This window comes from Sminthopsis crassicaudata, chromosome 4, assembly GCF_048593235.1.
Source record: "Sminthopsis crassicaudata isolate SCR6 chromosome 4, ASM4859323v1, whole genome shotgun sequence".
NCBI classification, from domain to species: domain Eukaryota; kingdom Metazoa; phylum Chordata; class Mammalia; order Dasyuromorphia; family Dasyuridae; genus Sminthopsis; species Sminthopsis crassicaudata.
Window position 1 is genome coordinate 318,442,214 of NC_133620.1, and position 22,936 is coordinate 318,465,149.

Genomic DNA, 22,936 nt, shown 5'->3' on the forward strand with positions numbered 1-22,936 from the left:
AACTATTTCACATAATAAATGGCAAACCTTTGCAACCTATTATAGATGTCTCTGACAAAATTTCTTTATGCTGCGAATTGAATTGTTACTCTATTAACTATTTTTTATAATTTCTTATAAAATTATGCTCTTCCAAATCTTCACATTTTTATTTCATATTATCCCTTCATCTTCAAGGGTCATAGAGTATGATAAATATATGGCCAGATCCATATGTGGATTTATTTTGCTTGTTTATGCCTATTTGTTATAAGAACTTTTTTGAAAGGCACAGAAGGGAAGAGAAGAACACAGACAAGTCCAACAGCTTTGTAATTAATATCCTGAATTTGTTGCATATTTCATTTTAAAAAATTCATTTGTAATTGAAATTCAGTTTAATATTACAGTCCTCTTCAGTTCTTTTTTGTGTGTATGAAAACTTTCATATTTGTTGGTGTCTATCAAATTCAAAATTACAAAAAAATTTTAAATGAACAAAAAAGATGGAAATCTCATTTAGTGAGTGAGAGGTAGTCTATGGAAAATCATGTTCCTTTGATATATATTCATGATGTAAAGAAATTTTTTTATTTTTTAGAAATTTTTTATTATTATTAAAGTTTTTTATTTACAAAGCATATGCATGGGTAATTTTTCCAACATTGACCCTTACAAAACTTTCTCTTCCAAATTTTCCCCTTCTTCTCCTCACTCCTCCACTAGCTGGCAGGTAGACCAATACATGTTAAATAAGTTTAAAAATGTAAAGAAAATATAAAGAAAACCACCTAATGTGTTTGAGAATATCCTCTGAATTTGCAATATATAGACCAGAATTGGCAAGCATCAATGAATTTACATATGAAATCCACCACTAGACAGAATGCTCACATACTAATAATACTAAGGGGCTGGCAAACTATGGACAGCAAGAAGTCTCCCTAGGAAGTTACAGCTGGCAAGAATACGTCTTCTATTTTTAGTAACTTATGGTAGGTAGAGAGGTAGAAAGAAAAGAAGAATTTTCTATCACTGGAGTGCAATGTTTGAACTCAGCCCTTAACGCCTTTAGGTGAAGACAGAAGCCCTGCTCTTGAAATTGCAGTTGCTGAGTCAATGGCATGGTGAAGAAATTAGGTCCTTTTCTTGGGGACACAAGGTTCAGGGCTCTGACTCCTGCATTCTCCAGAGAAGAGAGAGAGTCTGCAGAGTCACAGCTGCCAAGAAACATAGCTTTAGCTCATAGTTGCTATTGCTTGCCCTTTGTTCTCAAAGAGGATCATGACATTAGGGAGGTGATACCATTGATGTGATTGTGGAGAGTAATTTCTAGTTACAAATGACGTCTGGCATTTAACACCAAATGATGAAATGATGTATACAAGAAATGTTGGGGTTCGGTCATGTGAAGAATCCACAGTGGCCATTCTCTTTGGCAAAAGGAAGGTTTATAATTAGAAGAGGGTATAGACTAAATGAAGAGACACCAGGAATAGTAAATATGAAAAAGATTTTGGGAGAGCATATAGTTGAGAAAACTTTTTTTTTAATAAAGCTTTTTACTTTCAAAACATAAACAAAGACAGTTTTCAACATTCACCCTTGCAAAACATTATGCTCCAATTTTTTTTCTCCCTCCTTCCCCCTAGCGCCCTAGATGACAAGTAATCCAATGTTAAACACATTCAATTCTTCTATACATATTTCCACAATCATCATGCTGCACAAGAAAAACCAGATTAAAAAGGGAAAATATTGAGAAGGAAAACACAAAATCCAAGCAAACAACAACAAAAAAGGTGAAAATACTACGTTGCAAACCATACTCAGTCGCCACAGGTCTGTCTCTGGATGCAGGTGGCTCTCTCCATCACAAAACCATTGAAACTGGCCTCAGTCTTCTCATTGTTGAAAAGAGCCATGTCCATCAGAATTGATCATTGTATAATCGCTGTTGCCCTGTACTATTGCATTTCATTTTGCATCAGTCTCTCCAGGCCTTTCTGAAATGATCCTGCTGATGATTTCTTAGAGGACAATAATATTCCATTACATTCATATATCATAATTTATTCAGTCATTTTCCCACCAATGGGCATCCACTCAGTTTCCAGTTCCTTTCCACTACAAAAAGAGCTGCTACAAACATTTTTGCACATGTGGGTCCTTTTCCCTTTTTTATGATTTGTAAAGGCATTGATGGGTCAAAGGGTATGTACAGTTTGATAGCCCTTTGTGCATAATTCCAGATTGTTCTCTAGAATGGTTGGATCAGTTCACAACTCCACCAACAATGCATGGGTGTCCCAATTTTCCCACATCCCCTCCAACATTGATCATTATCTTTTCCTGTTATCTTAGCCAATCTGACAGTGTGTAGTGATAGCTCAAAGTTATCTTAATTTGCATTTCTTTCATCAATAATGATTTAGAACATTTTTCCTATGACTAGAAATAATTTTAATTTCTTTTTCTGGAAATAATCTGTTCGTATCCTTTGAACATTTATCAACTGGAGAATGGCTCGGGAGAGAAAGGAGTTTTAACAATTAACAATGGGAAATTCCCTACTGGAAGTCACGATTAGTCAAAAGAAAGACGTTGGACCATGTCCTTAGCTGACAGGCCGAATTCACGGAGTACTTTAGCCCCCTGAAAGAGTTAAGTGGCTAGAAGAAGGACCATGGGACTTGGTGGGGGGAGAAGTCATGGGCTGGAGCCATGGACAGATTTAGAGGGGAAATTTAACTTCGAGGGTTTAACATCACCGATTTCCTGCTGGACATAGCAAGGTGGGACTTTCCAGGACCTATAAGATTGAACCCGTCCCCAGCGGTGCCTCAGGGAGTAATTGCATCAATGCTTCAGACTTTCTCAGCCAACCCTATCTAGTAAGCCGGGGCTTCATTGCTGACCTGCGGGTGGATTGGATTTAAGGGGGGAGAGCCCCTTCAGCCTGGGGCCGGGGCCAGATATAGAGCAGAATGGCCGGAGATGGCCTTGGCCTTTCTTAAACTAAGGTCTTCCACAGACAGAAACTCAGGTAGATTCTCCTGTTCCACCAAAAACCACACATCTATTAAATCTAAATAAATAGGGTCAATACAGAAACGATGACTATTCACATTCCCCGAGTCCCTTAGGTCCCGAACAAGGCCGGACTGCGGCCCGGCCTGAGCCTCCGCATTGGGTATCGAAGGGAGTGGGAGTGCTTCGGTTTAGAGCATGATCCTCTGCAGGACATCTAGCCTCAGGGATGCAGAACAAGCAGAGAAAGTCTGGGGCCTCGGAAGGTAAGGGTGGGATAGTCCGCCCGGACAACGGGAGGGATCCAGGAGGGAAGCTGCTTAATAAATGTTTACTGACTGGATTCTGAAACCACTCCTGGTGCGGCCCATACCAAGGTCCAATGGGCGTCTACACGCCCTAAGGAGAGGTACTTAATGAACCTCCAGACGAAGGTTCCCCTCCCATAATTCCCTGGGGTTGACCTCCACTAATCCCGGGATCGGGAAAAGACCCTGAGGACAAGTGACAGCTCTAATTCCCTCTTCCCTCCCCCTCGCCCTCAGCTTCTTCCCGAACTCCGTCTGAGCCGAGCCACGTGGGGCCTACGCGATCCGGTGGTTCCTGGTCTTCCTCGGCCACCGTAGCGTGGCTGGGCGGCCCGCGGCCGCCGGGGCTCGGGGTTCCTTGTGGACTTGAGGAAGCGGGGCCAGGCCGAGCAGAGCCGGGTCTCCGCGGCCGTCATGGGCAACTTGTTCGGCCGCAAGAAGCAGAGCCGGATCACCGAACAAGACAAAGCCATCCTGGTGAGGAGGCCTTAGCGGCGGCGGGGCGGAGCACGGGCTGGAGCGCAGGCTGGGAGGGAGTCCCGGGCCCCAACTCCGGCCGCTGCGGAGTAGAAACCTGAGCCTGGGGTCTCCAGGCCGGGCTCCGCCCCCGCGTGCCGGGTGACCTCGGACCGGTCGTCCTCCCTACCCCCCTTCGCGGCCTCAGTTTCCTTCTGCCAGAGAAGGCTGGAAGATTCCCAGGAGCTAAGTCTGCAGTTAGCAGCGCTCCTCCTATCCAGGGGCTGGAGGGCCGCGGGGTACCAGAGGGGCATCTTCGTCCTGCTTGAGGGTGAAAGGCTGGAGGGCCGGAAGGGCCTGCTCCCCTCCCCCCCGTGACCTTTCTGCCCCACCCCAATCTGTCCCGCACCTTCCTCCCACACCGCCCCGTCCCTCCGCCGCCGCCTCCTCTTCTCTGCGGTCCTCCCCTTTCTGGGGCTGCCTTTCTATTTCTTTAAGGGTTTTTCCTCGGGGGCGGGGAATGAGAGGGGGTGGGGTCTGGCCCGAGGCTCGAAGCTTTTCTGGGTCTGGAAGTTTCCGCCGTCTGTTTTTCGGACGCCTCCCTTTCGTGTTCAGATTTCTTTTGGAGGGTTAGTTCCCGGCGTGGCTGGTGGAAGCTAACCGCAGCTCCTATCTAACCTTTACCTTCCTCTTTAAGCTTCACAAAACACAATCTACGCGCATTATTTGAGCCCCTCTACAGCCCGTGGAAGTGCTATTCAAGCCGTTTTTCTGAGGAAGAAAGTTATTCCTTAGTAGCTTTGCAACCCAGTAACAAGTTCCTGCAGGACCTGTCTCCTTCCCCCAACACCTTTAAAAAAGAGAACTTTAGTCACATCTCCTGTCATCTCATATTAGTGCTACTTCTCCAAAGTAGAGCAGTTTACTGGGTCTTTAAACTTTAAACAAAACATATAAATTGCAGACTTAATAATGGGTAGCATTTATATGTCGAGTTAAGATTTCCAAACCTGCCTATCCCAGCTTCTTAAACTGTGGGTCACGACCCCATTGGGGGTCTTTTTTTTTCCCCTGAGGCTGGGGTTAAGTGACTTGCCCAGGGTCACACAGCTAGGAAGTGTTAAGTGTCTGAGAGCAGATTTGAACTCAGGTCCTCCTGAATTCAGGGCTGGTGCTCTATCCACTGCGCCACCTAGCTGCCCCCCTGTATATAATTACTAAGAAAATGAAATCTTTCCCTGGCCAATTTATGGTCAGTTACATCTTAATTAAATTAATTAATTAAAATTGACTTTGAATGAATGGGTGTTGTAGCTCAAATACATACAGCTTTTCCTTTTCTAAAAGGAGAGCTTCTGTATTTTGAAGTCTGTTAGGGACTAGGTATTCAAAAATTAGAAAGGATTAATTAGGAGGGTAGGTTGGTGAGCTTTTCAGGTACTTCTGAATTCATGACTGAGTTGGTACTTGGGCACTCAAAAAATGTTAATCACCATCTAGATTATAGATTCATGTGCCTTTTAAGGGGGAAACTGAACTGGATGTAAAAGATAACTTCTTCCAAAGGTGCTTAAGGCTTGTCTAAAATTAATATTAATTAAATCTAATTGTCTTAATTAAAATTAAGGTGATGGGGATAGTTGTAATTTAATTCTTTATTGTTTTCACTTTTGGCTGTCATGAATGTGGGGACCTGGGGGTAGGAGGTGTTAATATAGGACTTAAGACTTTTATCTTTGGTAACAAAATTGTTTCTAGGTGCCATCAATTTGCCCCAAGGCTTTTATCCGTTTTAACTCCTTTAGTAATTGGGAACAACACCATGAAGAAATCTGATCTTCCTAAAAGTCATTCTTTTTCCTGATTTCTTATAAACAACATTAAGAATTCTTCCCAAAGAATTACTTCTAGTATGTTTTATAGAGGAGCACCAGCTTGATAACTTTCTTTAAAAAGGAAAGAAGGAAGCAAACATTTGTTGTGTCTGACTCTTCCCTTTTGTCATTTTCTTGGCAAAGATACTAGAGTGCTTTGCTGTTCCCTTTATTAGCTCATTTTACAGATGAGAAACTGAGGCAACCAGGGTTTCCCAGGGTCACATAAATAGTGTCTGAGACCAGATTTTGAACAAGAAGAAATCTTACTGATTCCAGGCCTGGTAGTATTGTGGCACCAAGCTGCCCATTTATTAAGCACCTACTAAGTATCAAGTCACAGCACTAAGCACTTTACAGATATTATCTCATTTGTCTTTAATCTTTTCCCTCTCCTCACAAGTTCCCAGGACCATGTATATTCACAGACTAAAGGAACAGGTTATCATCACCTTACATTTCTTTGAGATATGACTCTAAGAAACTGTATATCCCAGCATGTGTTATGGTGACCTTTGCTCAGAAATTATTTTAAGAACTGTTATTTTCACAGAGGAATAAGTTTGGTTATACGTGCTTTCCTTATGATGTAATGCTGGAGAAACTGAGGCAAGATAATGATTAGAGAGTATTTAATAATTTATTTAAAAGGGCAAGATTTACTGGGACTAAATGGATCCATGGTTGGTCCCAGGGCAGAATGAAATTAACGTCTCCAAGAATCCAGCAAACAATGTGAGTTCTCAATGACTTATATACATGTGGCTCAGACTCGGGGTAGACTGAGGCAGGGGCTAAGTCAGGGTGCTGAGAGCGGGAAAGGGACTCTGGGTGGCATGACCTAGTAGGGGGAGGAACCCCGGAGATGGGCAGAGGCATCTTGATAAGACGGTATCTGACATTCTCATTGCTTGGGATGGAGAGGCATTATTATTCTAAAACATAAGATCTTTTATCCTTATCAAATATTCTGATAGGGAGGGATGGTTTTGCAGGATTGAGCAGACAATTATAAACTAAAGCTGAACCAGGCAGGACTGGGTTATTAGGATAATTAGGAAAAATGAATCAGGACAATAAAAGAGAATTGTTGATGAGGTCTAGAATTGGGGTACCCAAATGAAATTAGATTTAATTGAGGTCTAGTGGCAGGTTTGGGGTACCGGGAGTCAGATAGAACTCCCCTGCAACCCCTTTGGATTCGGCACAAGGATACAGAGTTAAATGAGGTCTAGAAGCAGCGCAAAGAACCCCTGTAAAGGAATTTACAGACCGGAAAACCAAGGTTGATAAAAGAGGTTTATTGTGGAGTTTGGAAGTAAAGTTGAAGTCTGGTTAGTAAAAGGTGAAGGTAGAGATAAGAAGGCCCCAGAAACAGTGTTTCATGGGCAGAGATCTTTGGCATGCCAGGCGGAAAGCTGTCATGTTAGGAACCTCTGCAAAGAGGGCTCCAGCCAGTCTGGCTCTTTTATAATGAGAGATTTAGCTAAAGGGACCTGTGGGTGGAGTCCCAGGTTGGCTCCTGGCTGGGTTTCAGTGAGGGCTAGAATTTGCTTGGCAGGAGTTGGGAAACGTGAGCAGGTCATTAGAATGGGGGCTGGGACAGCCCAGGTTGGAATTCAGAGGGGTGCTTTTGACCAGGAATTGTGAATCATAGTCTTAGCTTCTTGAATTGATAATGAATGCATCAGCCAGGAGGGGCTGGGAATCAGAAAAAAATAACTATCTGAAAGGACTAGTTTCTTAAAGAGACCACAACCCGCATCACTGGCATAACGATGACATTTTTAAAAAATTTTATTTATTTATTTTATAATATTATCCCTTGTATTCATTTTTCCAAATTATCCCTCCCCCCCCATGACAGGCAATCCCATACATTTTACATGTGTTACAATATAACCTAGATACAATATATGTGTGTAAATACCATTTTCTTGTTGCACATTAATTATTAGCTTCCGAAGGTGTAAGTAACCTGGGTAGATAGACAGTAGTGCTAACAATTTACATTCACTTCCCAGTGTTCCTTCTCTGGGTGTAGTTGTTTCTGTCCATCATTGATCAACTGGAAGTGAGTTGGATCTTCTTTATGTTGAAGATTTCCACTTCCATCAGAATACATCCTCATACAGCATTGAAGTGTACAGAGATCTTCTATTCATTTCACTCAGCATCAGTTGATGCAAGTCTCTCCAAGCCTCTCTGTATTTATTCATCCTGCTGGTCATTTCTTACAGAGCAATAATATTTCATAACCTTCATATACCATAATTTACCCAACCATTCTCCAATTGATGGACATCCATTCATCTTCCAGTTTCTAGCTACAACAAAAAGAGCTGCCACAAACATTTTGGCACATACAAGTCCCTTTCCCCTCTTTAGTATTTCTTTGGGATATAAGCCCAATAGCAGCAATGCTGGGTCAAAGGGTATGCACAGTTTGATAACTTTTTGGGCATAGTATAACGATGACATTTTTACTATCTCCTAATATTTGAATTAAAATTTAAATAGATTTGGAGTTAGCAGTCTTTCAGAAGTTGTGTGCTAAGCTGGTAAATCCTTTCTCAAGATAGAAAGAAAATACTATGGCTATATCAGCTTTTTTGAACATGTGAATGGGACATAAGCAGCAGGGCAGTGTCCAGGAAAAGAAGGTAGTCGTGACTGACTCATATGATACTGAAAATTCATCCATTTGCCAGCTTGGGAATGGATTACAGACCAAAGCCTTTTTATATAATTAGTTGTTCAAATGATGAAAACTTTAATATTAGTGATTGTACAGTTATCATTGCAAGAGTGTGTGTCTCAGTGTATGTGAGTCAGTCTTGCCATTGTCTCTTCTAGAGCATAGATTGCCTGAGGATAGCTATCACATCTGCACAATGTGGTCTATACATTATGTTCCTTGATAAAAATGGTGACCTGAAGGTTGGTTATATTGTCAGAGGCATTATGACTTGATAATGAAAAATAGATATGCATGCATCAATCAGAAGTTTTAATGAGGGGCAGCTAGGTGGCGCAGTGGATAGAGCACCAGCCCTGAAGTCAGGAGGACCGGAGTTCAGATCTGGTCTCAGACACTTAACACTTCCTGGCTGGGTGACTCTGGGTAAGTCACTTAATCCCAATTACCTCAGCAAAAAAAACAAAACAAAACAAAGTTTTAATGAGATGCAATTTTTTCTTGCTTCTGATAGCAATTGAAACAACAACGGGATAAGTTGAAGCAGTACCAGAAGAGAATTACCCAGCAACTGGAAAGGGAAAGGGAGATTGCTAGACAACTTCTTCGTGATGGAAAAAAAGAGTAAGTGAGAGGACTAACGAGAACTACTTGCTTCTGGCCAAAATAAGATTTGGAAAAATCTGGGATGGAAGAACTGAATTCATAATTATAGAATTCTCTGGATATTTCTTCCCTGATCTTTCTGAATATCAGAATTCTGCATATGGAGGCATCAAATAAGTGCTCCCTAAGGGCATGCTCTATTTAGGGATGCAGATGTTGTCCTTTTTATCAGGTTTGTGCTCTAGGGGGCCTGTTTGCTTTAGTAATTGCCTGGCACTGAGATTCCCACCCAAAGAGATTATATTGTGATTCATTTGTTTCTTCCATTTATGTCACTGTGTCCCCTGTTGCATTTCCTTCTGTAGAAGGGCAAAGTTACTGCTTAAGAAGAAGCGTTACCAGGAACAGCTCTTGGATAAGACAGAAAACCAAATCACGAATCTGGAAACTATGGTATGTATATAGATGGTATGTATATAGACGTCCCCATGGCTCAGAGTGATGGATGTGCCATTGAACCATAGGCTGTTTTGATAACATTAAACAAAAGTGCTCTTGTAACAAACATAATTCCCCCCTCCCTCAGTCCCTTCCTTCCTTTCTCTGTTCCTTCCTCCCTTCCCTCCCTCCTCAGGGCCACACAGCTAGAAAGTGTTAAGTGTCTGAGTCACATTTGAACTCAGGTCCTGTTGACCTAAGGAGCTGGTTCTATATCCACTACTCCACCTAACTGCCTCTGTAATTTTTCTCTAGAATATGATGGCCCACAACACTCTTCTGGGCTACCCAAACCAGATTAAACTATGATTGGGAGAAATTTACAACAACAACAAAAAAAATAGAAATATGATAAAAAAAAAAAAAAGGTTACATTACATTTTAAAACTAAATCAGAATGTGGCCCACAAAAATATTTATATGGATTAGTGGCCCTTGTTTCTATTTGAGTTTGACACCACTAGTCTGCGCAAATTTTTTTAACACTGTATGTTGAAGAAAAGGTGTAGATTGATAGAAGTTTTCTCTCTGTATCATGGGCCAGTGCCAATCCCAATTGGGATTTCAGTTATTGCTGCCCATGGGAATAGGAATCATTGAAATCCATATATATATAGTCCTCTGAATTTTCACCAGCACTCTCATGATGAACATCATAATTACTTTGATTTTTGCTTTTTTTGTTTTCCTCTATTTGCATTTTAATGAAGGCTTGGGATAATTGAGGTTTTTTTGGTTTTCTTTTGTTTTTTTTTTTTTTAATTTAATAGTATTTTATTTTGCCAAGTACTTACAAAGATAGTTTTCAACATTCAACAAAGCAAAGTTTTGTGTTCCAAATTTTTCTCCCTCCCTCCCTGTTTTATCCCTTCCTTAAGACTTATCTTCTATAGGTTAAACATGTGTTATTCTTTCATATTCATCATGATGCTCAAGAAAAATCTGATCAAAAGGGAAAACAAACACAAGCATACAAACAGCAGCAACAAAAAAAGATGAAAATACTTTTGATCTACATTCAGTCTCCATAGTTCTCTCTCTAGATACAAATGGCACTTCCCATCCCAAATTTATAGGAATTGCCTGGAATCACCTCATTGTTGTAAAAAGCCAAGTCTATCACAGTTGATCATTCCATAATTTTGTTGTGATTTATTTCTGAAGGTAGAAGGTACATATGAGGTGTCATTCATATCATTATTAGCCTCTATAGTAGACAAGAAATGCTTGATTAGGTAAAAGTAATAAAGTAAAACTAATTCCCATGTGGAAAGTGAGGGGAGGTTAGCTGCATTCTGTCTCCTGCACAAGGTGGGATTTGTTTTTTTGTTTTTTTTCCTCTAGGTTCAGAATATTGAGTTTACCCAGATTGAAATGAAAGTGATTGAAGGCCTGAAGTTTGGAAATGAGTGTCTCAATAAAATGCATCAGGTAGGTCAAAGCCACTAAGTACTGTAGGGATTGAGGAAGAACTAAATGGAGCAGCAAGGGATGAGGCAAATAGAGCAGTGAACAGCTACTAAAGAGTAGCTGGGGGAATCATTTTTATACATATGCAGGGGAGAGAGCTTTGTATTGGTTGGTGTAGAAAAATACAAAAAAAATAGAAGCTATGATCTCTTATCACTGAGCTATGGTTTTTTGTTTTTGTTTTTAAAACAGCTTTATTTTTTTCTAATTTTGTGTTAATTTCTCATAGTACTTTGGCCATGTCACAAACAAAAACACAAATACATGGATGTAATCAGTTTATATGTTTGTTTTTTAAGGAGAAAAAAAACAAAGCTACCTCTATAACGTGACTTAACAACAGTTACCATCAACAAGTATAAAACAATGCAAACTAAATCTATTAAGTGCCGAAGTGATGCAGAGAAAAATGTAATTTAAAATTAATTGGGAAAGACTTGGTAGAACATGAGTTTTAAGCTAAGTCTTGAAAAAGGCAATAGCTGAGTTGATTCAAAGGAGAGGATTAAGGGTGGCATATATTTGTCATAAATTCCACTGTTCCCCTTTTGATCACTTTAAAAAAAATACCTCCTTGTGTCATAGGGAGATGAAAATGGGAAAGTAGAAACATTTGCCCTCAGATTTTTTTTTTTTAAATGAACATGCAGGACTTCTATAGGATTTATATACAATGTTGCACACCAACTCTGAGAAAATCTCCTAGTGGAGCCAGTAATGTTTTATGTTTTGTTCAACATTAGTGAAAGTACTAACCCTGGGGGTTTATTTTAGGCCTGAGAACTGAGACCCGGCCTAATTGGCCTTTGTTACCTGGCCAGTAGAATTCATAGTTGTTTTTAACCATGTTTTAACTACCAAAGTGGTAGCAGCATGGTAGATGGTGGTATGGTTATTGAGTTACCATACCAGTTCTCACTGTGCCACAATTAACAGTGATTTGGAGCAGCAACTTCATTTTTCTAGGTCTCAATTTCAATCTTTTAGGCTACTTGAATTAGGCTATGTGAATGCTGAGATTCCTTCAAGATATAAACATTTTATGTTATGCTATTAGGTCATGTCCATTGAAGAAGTGGAAAGGATAATGGATGAAACCCGGGATGCTGTAGAGTACCAGAAGGTATGAATTCTGTATCATTCCAATCCTTGCTAGTTGTCCACTTCCTGGGTGATGTAACTCAACAGTCTTCAAGGATATAATTTCATTGTTGTACTTCCTTGATGAGTGAAATCTTGTGATGAGACAATTTTATACCTGATCTTTCTCACCTTTTACCTTGCTCCAGGTTTCAGTTGTAAGGGACCAAATGGCAAAGTATGTTAGTCATTATGGGTTTTTCTCTTTGCAGCAAATTGATGATCTCTTGGCTGGCAGTTTTACTCAAGAAGATGAAGATGCTATCTTAGAAGAATTAGAAGCAATCACTCAGGTAACATTTGAGCTGACTGATTTCTCTTTTTTAAAGAAAAAGACTGAAAACCTAAACCCGTGCTGATTTAGATGTTAGATATTTAGATAATTATGAATTAAGATCTTTTTCCCCAACTAATTTTCATTGCCAGTTAAATCATTGTAAATATTGAAAAAGGTTTACATTTCCTGCACACACACACACTTAGTAAGTAATAAGATAAAGAATTCTGGGAATATCCTAAAAGACACTCTGGGATAGAAATTTTTATTTATAAGTGGTTCCATGAATAGTTGGGAATTTGAATTTAGTTTTCTCTGAGAAAAGAGCATTGTTTTCTTTGTCCCTTTGTATCCCCCTACTACTCTACCACAACTGGCAATGGTGTGAGATTTTTTTGACTTTTTTTTTCTATTCTGTGGTTCTGGTCAATGGTTATTGAATGGATGAATACATACATACATGGATGAATGAGCACCTCAATCTATAAGAGACCTTTATGAGGAATTAGCCAACTTGTTCTCACTTCCAGAGCTTTCTGTTTACTCTTAAGGGTCTGTATTTAGTCCCCTAGAGCAGGGATTCCCAGTCTTTCTGGGCAGCTATCCCAGTTTGCCAGAATTTAGCTTAGTAGTGTGAACTAGTGCCTGCTGCCTCCCATTTATATTTCCACCACAGAGGCTTAGTCATAAGGTTGGTTTAATGGAGCCTACCCAACTGTCATACCACTGAAAATCCCCAGTGTCACAGGGACTCAATCTAGAAGCTTATTAGAATAGTAGAAAGGGGAAAGTGATAAGTAATAGATAGGTAATATAAAGTATATGATATAATACATATGATATAGTATAACGTACATAATATATAGGTAATGTAAACTGGGAAGGCAAGAACACACAGAATTATGTTTAATCAGTTGGTAGGTATTTATGAAGTACCTACTTTATTCTAGGTACTGTGCTAATCCCTGGGGATACAGAGACAAAAATAAAACAGTTTTTGCTTTCAAGGAGCTTATATTTTAGTGGAATGTAGGGAGAAAAATAGCATGTACATTCAGGTATAAGCAAGACATGTACAAACCAAATACTAGGTAATTATGAGGAAGGCATGAGCAATTAGAGGAATCAGGAAAAGACCTCATAGACATGATGTTGCAAATTGAGTTTTGAAGGAGATCGGATTGCAGGAGAGAAAGGTATGAATGGAGAACATTACAGGTATGCAGATAGCTGGTTCAGAGTCAGGAAACCTCAATTGTAAAGAGCAGCCAGATTCTGTGTGTGAAATGCCAGTTGTGAGAAGATTTGATCCTAAATATATCAGTAGAGTCACTGGAGTTTGAGTGGCGGGGTAATAGGGGTTGAACTACACTTAGGAAAAATCATGTTGGAGGCCATGTGGAGGTAGCTTAGAGAAGGGAGAGGTTTAAGATAGGAAGATAATTTAGAAGATTATTTGCAATCATCCAGCAAAGAGCTTGAACTAGAGTAGTGGCTAAGAGAATGTATAGAGAAAGATTGTAGGTTGATGATAAGATTTGGCAATTAAAATGTCATATATGAGGGAGGAACATTAAGAATATGAACTTGTGTGACTGGAAGGATGGGAGTTGTGTAATAGTAATAGGGATATTAGGAAGAGGAGTTACGAGTTCTGTCTTAAATATGTTGAATTTGCAAAGCTTATGGACATTCAATTTGAGATATCTAATAGGAACAATCTTGACTTCAAAAATATGTTTCCAAACAGGTAAAGAATGGGATGTTTTCAGATATGACCAAATCAACACAAATTCATTTTGATTGACTGTTTCTTGTTACAAAAGAGAGCCCTTCTGATGGAGAGGAGGAGGGTGATAGTGATGCTAAAAAATCAGTAAAATATATAAAATACATAAAGAACAAAAGGAAAGTCAAAATAGTGATTAAGTTTGATATATGCATTAAAAACAAGCCATATATAGTTTCATATGTACTCCTCTCAAAAATGAATCTAATATTCATTGACAACTGTTAATAAAAAAAAATTAATTAAAAAATGTCTATGAGGCAGTTGGTATTCAGGAGGGAAAGTAGGTCTAGATGAGAAGATTTGGAACTCATCTACATAGACTTTAGTATACAGAAAGCAGAGGATGTTAGGGCCTGGTGAAATTGATTTGTGAGAGCCAGTTGTTAAATTTTCATTGTGAGCATTCATCTCAAATATGCAAGCCTTGTAGATCAGGGTTTAATGTATTGTTTTGTTGAAGTCAGATTGCAGAGGTTTCAGAAGAAAAGTAGAGGCCAGAAGTGTAGAAAGCTCTTTCAAGGTTAGTTATAAAAGGTAAGAGAAGTAAAGGATATATAGATAAATAGTGGAATCATCAATTCCAATGTTTATAGGAAAGGGAGAGAATTAAAAAGGTTTTGGAAGCTTGGACATATTTATAGGCATCAACAAAAGAGTCAGAGATTGAGAGAGAAATCTCTATCTAACAATAGAGATTGTCAGTTTGAGAGAAAGAAAGGAGATGAAACTGGGAACAGTTTACTGGAGAAGACAGGAAGGAATAAGATCAAGGGCGCCCATAAAGAAGTTTACCTGGATGAAGAGAAGGACCTTCTCTTCATTAGAGCTTAGTTAAGGGTTTTGAAATGCAGAAAAGGGGGAAAAAAGCTTTTGATGAATAATACCCTCGGATGGAACCAAAATTGTTAGAATTTCACATTTTTTGTAAAATGCATTGTGCAAGTGTTATCCTTTTTTTACACTTGTGGAAACTGAGGCACATACACAAAAAAAACTAATTGATTTGCTCTTGATTACATGGCTGGTATATGTCAAAGCCAAAGTTTTGACCCCAGAGCTTCTGATATCCAAGTCTGATGGTCTTCCTACAATCCAATAATCTAGTCAAATCTCATTTTACAAAGCAGAAAACAGGTTTAAAAGAATTCTCCTAGGTCATAGCTAATTATTAGTCAAGTCAAGATTAAGAACCTACATCTCCTAACTTGTAGTCTAGAGATTTTTTCATTATATCATGTGACCTTTCTAGTACTTTCCATTTACTGCCTTTCCATCTCCCTTTAGAGTCTAAGTGTTCATAAAGAATATGTTTGCCCTAACTTGTTAGGATATGAGCAATGGGGTACAGAGCCATAACAGACTGCCTCAGAACCAGAAGCTATTGAAATTGGTTATGCTGAATCAAAGGCTCTTGATGTGGGGTACCTAGAAACTTGTTTTTAAAAATAGTTTGATAATTGAACTTTAAAATAATTGGTTTCCTTGGTAATCTTATGTATTTTATTTTATGTATTTAACAACATTATTCTGAGAAAAAGTCCACAGGCTTCATTAGACACTGCCAAATAATAATAATACCACCGCTAATATTTACATAGTACTTATTATGTGCCCGATTTTTAAATGCTATGCTCTTTAAAATGTACAATTATTATCTTATTGAATCTCACAACAACCCTTCAAGGTAAGTGCTGTTATCAAATCCATTTTACAGATGAGGAAACTAAGGCAGACAGAAGTTAATGACTTGCCCAGGTTCAAACAGCCAGTAAGCATCAAGGTTGCATAGATCTTCCTGACTCCAGGGCTAGCTCTCTATCCACTGTGCCACCTAAATTCAGCCCAAGGAATTCATGATACAAAAAAAAGTTAAGCATTGATGTCCTGGTAGATGTATTCTGAAGACCATAAGGACCCAAAAGTTCATGGTTAAGAGCTTTGTTCTCATATAAAATCAATAGTTAAGGAACTTTGAAGTAAAGAAGTTGACTTAATCAGACAAAGTTAAGATAGACTGGAGAGAGCCTATAGGGATCACTTGTTGAAACAACCACCAAACCTTAAGACTTTACAGAATTTTATCTCATAATTTTTCCTCTTTTGTCTTTGTAGGAACAATTAGAGCTTCCAGAAGTTCCTTCAGAACCCCTATCAGAGAAGATTCCAGGTATGTTCTTTTTTCCCTTTTTAATTAATATTTTAGCATCTTTAAAGTTTAAAAAAGAATTGAGAAATTTTGTTGAATTTAAGGGATATTCGAAATGCACATAAGCATAGGCCTTTCTTATTTGGTACAGACTGGAAGTGAGAAAGCTAGTCCCTACCTGGGGAATGATAATGATGAACTTGGTAATGGCTCATAGTCTTCTTGCCCAGGAATTCCAAGAGGGAAAATGCTTTCTATTGAAATCATTCTTCTTAAAATATTGCATAAGATTTCAAAAGCACTGGTAGTGATCTGGACACTATTTTCTTTTTTTTTTTTTTTATTCATTTTTCCAAATTATCCCCCTCTCCCTCCACTCCCTCCCCCCCGATGGCAGGTAATCCCATACATTTTACATGTGTTACAATATAACCTAGATACAATATATGTGTGTAAATACCGTTTTCTTGTTGCACATTAATTATTAGCTTCCGAAGGTATAAGTAACCTGGGTAGATAGACAGCAGTGCTAACAATTTACATTCATTTCCCAGTGTTCCTTCTTTGGGTGCAGTTATTTCTGTCCATCATTGATCAGCTGGAAGTGAGTTGGATCTTCTTTATGTTGAAGATTTCCACTTCCATCAGAATACATCTTCATACAGTGTTGTTGTTGAAGTGTACAGCGATCTTCTGGTTCTGCTCATTTCACTCAGCAACAGTTGATTTAAGTCTCTCCAAGCTTCTCTGTATTCCTCCTGCTGGTCATTTCTTACAGAGCAATAATATTTCTGGACACTATTTTCAAAGAAGTATGTCCTAAAAATTGGGAATGCTATTTTTTTTTTTTTTTTTTTTAACAGAAAACCGTATTTTGCCACAAAGGGTCTTTCCCTATCAATCAACACAGTTTAATACATTCTCAGTAGAGTGGAGTTCTACTCATTGTTTCTTGTTTTAGTTGTACTCTTCCCTGGGGAAGAGTGGCTGCTGTCTTCCCATAAGTTCATCTTAACTGTCAGAAAATGTCCATTGGCAATCTGCCCTTTCTTTGCTTTCATAATTTCCCAGTTTTGCTTTTTTTTTCTTATTATTCTCTAAGTGTTCCTGTTCTCTATTAAGAGTTTTTTTTTTGAATGATATCTGTAGCCAGCTTTGTTCTTACCAAAATCAATTTGTCTTAGATTTTTTTCCTTTTATAATAGCATTCTGTTTAGCTAGCTGCTTTTTCATATTTAATATGTAGAAGCAAACAAGGTCTCTCCAGAGTGGAATGGCTCTCAGGAACCCAGATACTTGTCTCCCTGTCAAACATTGTTTTCCCAAGTATTTCCCAAAACCTTATTTTTCTGATTTTGGGGTATTTTATGTAAAAATAATAAGTATTTTTTTCCTCCACAGAGAAAGAACCCATCAAGACAAGGGCAAAACAGCCAGAAATGGTGGCAGCATCTTAACCTTCTTTACTCCCCAACTGGGGCCTTGAAGGGACTTCCTAAGGAACTGTGACTCCTGAAGGGTTTGGGTTCTCAGTCCCAGGAATGGGCATGCCCTGGAACTCTCCTGGATTGGACAGGGCAGAGCAAAGCAAAGTGGACAGGGGAATGCTGACTGATCAGCAGCACATTTATTGCTCTTGTATCAAGATTTTTTTTTTCTAGAGCATTTTTTTTTCTTGGTACTTTAAAGTCTGAACGCACTTTAGTAGTGCTGTCTCTCTCATTTCTGGATTAAATGGTGACTTGCAAACTTTTCAAGCCAAATGCTGTTGACAAAGGTTGTGATTTCCATAATGGTCAAGCCCCAATCACAACACTCTTGGTGCTGTATTTACACTACCTATCCCGGACCCTGTGATGTGCTTCAAGAACTCCCTTCCATAGGCCTTTTCTAGGGTTTGGCTGCGTTGGGAAGGAGTCCCACCTCCAAGAGGAGAGATCATTTGATTTGGGTTTCTGTTGGATTCTTTGTGGGACTAGAGGAAGGAAGGTCAGAAGAAGTCCCTATAAACAGCAACTTTTTGTGCTACTCTTCTTAGCAACTCCATCCTCTCACTTTAGGACAACAGCATGTTCAAATCTGGGTCAGCTTATCCTCACTGAACCAAAAGGTAAAGCTCTAAAAGGGAGAATCTAGACTTTAGCTTCATTCCTGTTATTGATTTTATTGTGTTGTTTAAATTGAGACTTCGTTGGGGAAAAACTGGTCTTTTAATAGGATTTCGAAAAATGTACCTGAAAGATTCCAAAGTGTGGTAGAAAAGACTGTACTTCCAGCATGAAAGTTCTTACTTGTGAAAACCCAGTATTTTGGGTCTATTCTAATCATTTTCAAGCTCTAAGATTCACCTAAAACTTTCATTTCCTTAAATTCAACTGCTATATTCTCCCTGTCATAGCACTAATCTGCTTCTGAAGTGAGATGGGAATTCCTTCATACTGTTTGCATAGTTCCTATTTTTATATTAAACAATGGATCTGAGGTTTGACTTTATTCTTTATTTGAAATGAGCAGGAACAGAGACCTTAGCAGAAGAACCTTCCCATGATGGTTCTCAACATATTTCCCCTACAATCTCTCCTCCCTCCAAAAAAAAGAGGAAAAAATATCTAGCATTGTTCTAATCTCATCTCTGATAAGGGTAGGATGAGATTGGATTTTTGCCTCTGTGGAACTTGGAGTGGAATGTGCCTTGGGGATTGAAGTTTCCTTTTAGAAAGGCATGTGGATAAAAGAGTTAGTCTGACTGCAGAGGTTTGGAGGTGGATTCTGATAAATATTATTATTATTATTTGGCTGTAATCACCTTGGCACAGTCATGAATTTGAATCTTTTTTTCCACAAGTACATTATTCTGTGATCCCCACAACTATGATCCTCAAGATACTAGCTTTTCCTTTGTGAAAATAAGGCAGATAGTGTGTGCATGCCCTGAATGGTTTAAAACCAAAACCAAGGATGCCTTGGGGTGCGCAGATTAGCCAATGGGGAGGCTGGTCCCCTGAGCTACAAAGGGAATCCTTGCCTGGCTAACTCGGACTGAAGAAGCCTTCCACCTCCTTGTTTCCTACTTGGTGACAGAACCAGAGCTGAGGGTGGGGGGGAGTCTCTGGAGCTGCCTCCTCCCCCTGCTTCATTTCCCAGGTGAGGGGATTGAGGCCTGAGAGGCTAAGTGAGGTCCTAGTCTCCAGCAAATGATTGAATCTGGGATCTCTTGACAGCAAAGAGCGGCTGTTTCCCCATACCACCGAAGTACCACACAATACTTAAAGTGCTTTTCTTTGAGCTGAGGGTCAAGTGACTGGTTGGGTTTTGTAGAACAGGCATAGAATTGTAGGGTTTCACAGTTGTAAGGGACCTTTGGGGATTGTCTGCTTCATCTTACCTAAAAAAGGATTCTTATTTCAACATACTCTGTTAAGGTAGCTGTCTGGCCTCTACTTGGGGACCTTCAGTGGCTGCCTTCCAAGGAAACTCCTACTTAGGGTCAGCTCTGAGGGTTAAACAGCTCTGACATGGAGCTTAAGTTGGTCTTGTAACCCTTTACCCCTGTCCTGCCCTCTGAGACCAAGAACAAGCCTAAACACAGGTCCACATGAGACAGTTTTCAAGGTGACTATCATGTTCCCAAGCCCCAAGCCCCAAGGCTTTTGTCATTCAGGCTAATAAACCTCTCTGGTCAATTTAATCCATATGTCTTGGATTAAAGCCCTTGGACAACTTGGTCATTCTCTAGATTCTCTCCAGATCATGTCCCTCTTAAACATTTTTCCTGTAGTAAATATACTTAGCAGTGGTGTAATGGGGCTGCATTTTTATTTTTTTTTCCAGAAAAAAGAATTCTTGGGGATTATCACTTAACCTCCTGCTACCCCAGTTCCCCTAGCTGTAAAATGCTGTCTTTTCCAGCTCTGTGATTGAGTTGATCCATGCCATAGCAATTAATTCAATTAGCCAGAGCTGTTGAAAAGAGCAGCCTTGGATGCTGAGGTCCATGTATTATTCCTTACCCCTCATTTTAGGTGTGTCAGTTTTCCCACCAAACTCCTTCCAGAACTTCTGTTGGGTGCGCACAGAACAGAGCAGATGGGAATTTTCTTTTCTTTCTCCATCTTATCACCTGAACAAACAGGAATCATGAGATCCTAGTACTGGAGGGACCTAAAAGTTTCTCATTTCTCAAAAGAGGACACAAAATCTAGAGAGGTTAAAGTGAGTTGCCTAATAAATAGCAAGGCAGGATTTGAACCCAGGTCATGCACTCATTCCACACTGCTGCACAACATTGCTTCAGTGAGAAAGTCGAAAAAAAGCTAAGAGTCTGGGTAGTAGTAACAGCCAGTCCCAAAGCCTCTCTACAGCAGAGGAGTAGCTCCTTTTGACTTTAGGCTGGGAGATGAGGTCATTAGGGAATCATCTGCTCATACTGTTATAAAGGGAATGGCACAAGGAAGTGGTTAATGGAGCCATCCCTCATGTCCTACCTGCTGTCACTAAAACACTAACAAATTCCATTTGCCTGAGACTTACAGCAGCCAGTTTCCAAGGGCTTGCCGTTTCCTGTTCTAACCTCTGTACCAAACAGATTGTATTGTGTATATCCTTGAGAGAAGAAGCCGAATGTGTTGTGATCTTCATGATATGTTGTAACAATAAAGTATTTTTAATGGTTTCATCACCAAGTTCTTGCTATTCAGGTTGTTATGAAAAAATTCTGCTTTATTTGATGGAATAGCAAATTATATTTCCAGTGGAATTTGGGGTGAAGCATGTTTTGAAAGCTGTAGGTTTATGGAGAACAGTAAACCTGCCTAGTGATTAAGAACTGCCAGTAGTCTTTAATTATATGTGGGGTAGTGCAGAAGCCAGTCCAAAGTTTGGGAAGGCTGTTTGTATAACTTCGCAACAGAAGACAGAAGAAGAAGTGATCAGGATGGTAGAAAGCCACATGCAGACAAGCATCATTTCAGCCATTAAATTGGTGAGAGCATGAGGGCAGTGGAGCTACAATAATTAGTGTTTGTCCCCTGTAAGACACATCTGAATATGTCCAGCCACAGAGCACATATACCCCTACCAGGTATGTGTATGCACAGGGAGTCACTGAATGAAATGGTGCAAGCTCAATGTTCCTAAAAAAACCCCAAATCTTATGTTTTGGTGTGTAGGTAGTATACAGAACATTTCATTCCTGAAGCTGTTGTTTCAAACTTGAAAGACTATATTAGAACCTATTGGAAGGGAAGCCTGTTCAAAGTCCTTTTTTGATTCTCCTAGTTCTATAATGGCCCTCTATTAGCTTTAGGTCAGTGGTGGTGGGAGAAGTAAAAGGCAAAAATAAAGATAGAGGCTGAGGAGAGGATTTTGGGCAGATGGTGGGTTAGGTGAGAAAATTCCAAACTCTCTAGATTTCCCCCATAAACAAAAGAAATTTGCATATGGTGAACATGATGGGAGAGCAGGGGAAGAAGACTTGGGGTAAAACCGGTTGTCCAGGGACAACAGACCTGGAGATTGGGGTTTAACCTGGGGTTTGAACACCTCCAGGCTAGCTCTGCAGAAACCTAGCAGGGAGTTCTGGAATTAGCTGAATACAAAAGTAACCTAAGCCACAGCCACAAGAACTTTCACCTCCCAGACCCATGGGGAATCCGGTTTTTGAGTCTGGTAAGATTGAGGGAACCTCAGCTGATTAGGAAAGCCAGGCCCAGGTGTGCTGCAGAGATGTGCCCTGGGCAGGATTGAGCCAGCACATCTGTGAGGGCAAAGGTAGTGGGGCAGGGATGCTGCTGACAGCAGGCACTTGCAGGAGGGTGGAATTTTTGATTTGGTGTTCCAGGTCAGGGAGAGCTAAAGTGAAGCCAGAGGCTCCCAAACCCAGGATTAGCCGTACTTAGACTAATAAGTGTTCATTTAAAAATAAGCAGTCAAAGGAGAAAAAACTCAGTCATAGAAACTTATTGAAGGAATAGGGAAAACTGGGATTCGTCATCAAAGGAGAACGTTGAAATTTAAAAAAAAAAAAAAAAAAAAAGCTTCTAATCCAAACAGTAATGTTAAATGGCTCCCCACCCAGAAAGAATTTATAGAACTCAATAAAGACTAAAAACTAAATGAGGAAGATTGAGGAAATTTTTTTTTTTTTTAAATACAAGAAAGTTATAAAAAGAAAGTCAATTGGAAAAGAAGATACAGTCTTAAAGTAGAAAATCTTTGAAAATTAGAATTGACCAATGGAAAACCAGTGAAATGATAAGAGACCAAGAAATAACAAAATATAAAGAATGAAAAAATAAAAAAGGTCAAACAAGGAAAACAACAAATCTGAAGAACAGAACAAGAAAACATAAGTGGACTATTTGAAAATGGACGAAAAAAAATTAATAATCTTGACACAATATTGCAAGAAATAATCAAAGAAAATTGTCCTGAAGTGATAAAACACTTACAGGGGAAAGTAGAAATAGAATAAAATTTACCCATTGACACTTCGATGAGATTCTACAAAGAAAACACATAAAAAACATTATTGCTAAATTTCGAAATCTTCAGATCAAAAAGAAAATTAACAACAACAAAAAAAAACCCACCCCCAAACAATTAAAATATAATGGAGCTGCAATTAGAATTGTACAGGATTTATCAGCAGCTAGAATAAAAGA

At 39.3% G+C, this 22,936-nt stretch overlaps 1 protein-coding gene across 1 annotated transcript; it reads left to right on the forward strand.

Moving 5' to 3' along the window:
- The first annotated feature begins 3,479 nt into the window (after positions 1-3,479).
- On the forward strand, positions 3,480-20,956 carry CHMP6 (charged multivesicular body protein 6). The gene is made up of 8 exons (XM_074260368.1): positions 3,480-3,794; positions 8,860-8,969; positions 9,317-9,404; positions 10,794-10,880; positions 11,977-12,042; positions 12,272-12,352; positions 16,241-16,295; positions 17,676-20,956. The coding sequence occupies exons 1-8, from the start codon at positions 3,732-3,734 to the stop codon at positions 17,729-17,731; spliced, it is 606 nt and encodes a 201-aa protein (XP_074116469.1). The 5' UTR covers positions 3,480-3,731; the 3' UTR covers positions 17,732-20,956.
- Positions 20,957-22,936: the final 1,980 nt, after the last annotated feature.

Bases quoted from the DNA above. Each gene is read 5' to 3' on its own strand.
- CHMP6 (XM_074260368.1), top strand. From the start codon at position 3,732: ATGGGCAACTTGTTCGGCCGCAAGAAGCAGAGCCGGATCACCGAACAA. The intron at 8,970-9,316 runs GTAAGTGAGAGG...TTCCTTCTGTAG, and splicing joins CTTCGTGATGGAAAAAAAGA to AAGGGCAAAGTTACTGCTTA. The intron at 9,405-10,793 runs GTATGTATATAG...TTTTTCCTCTAG, and splicing joins TCACGAATCTGGAAACTATG to GTTCAGAATATTGAGTTTAC.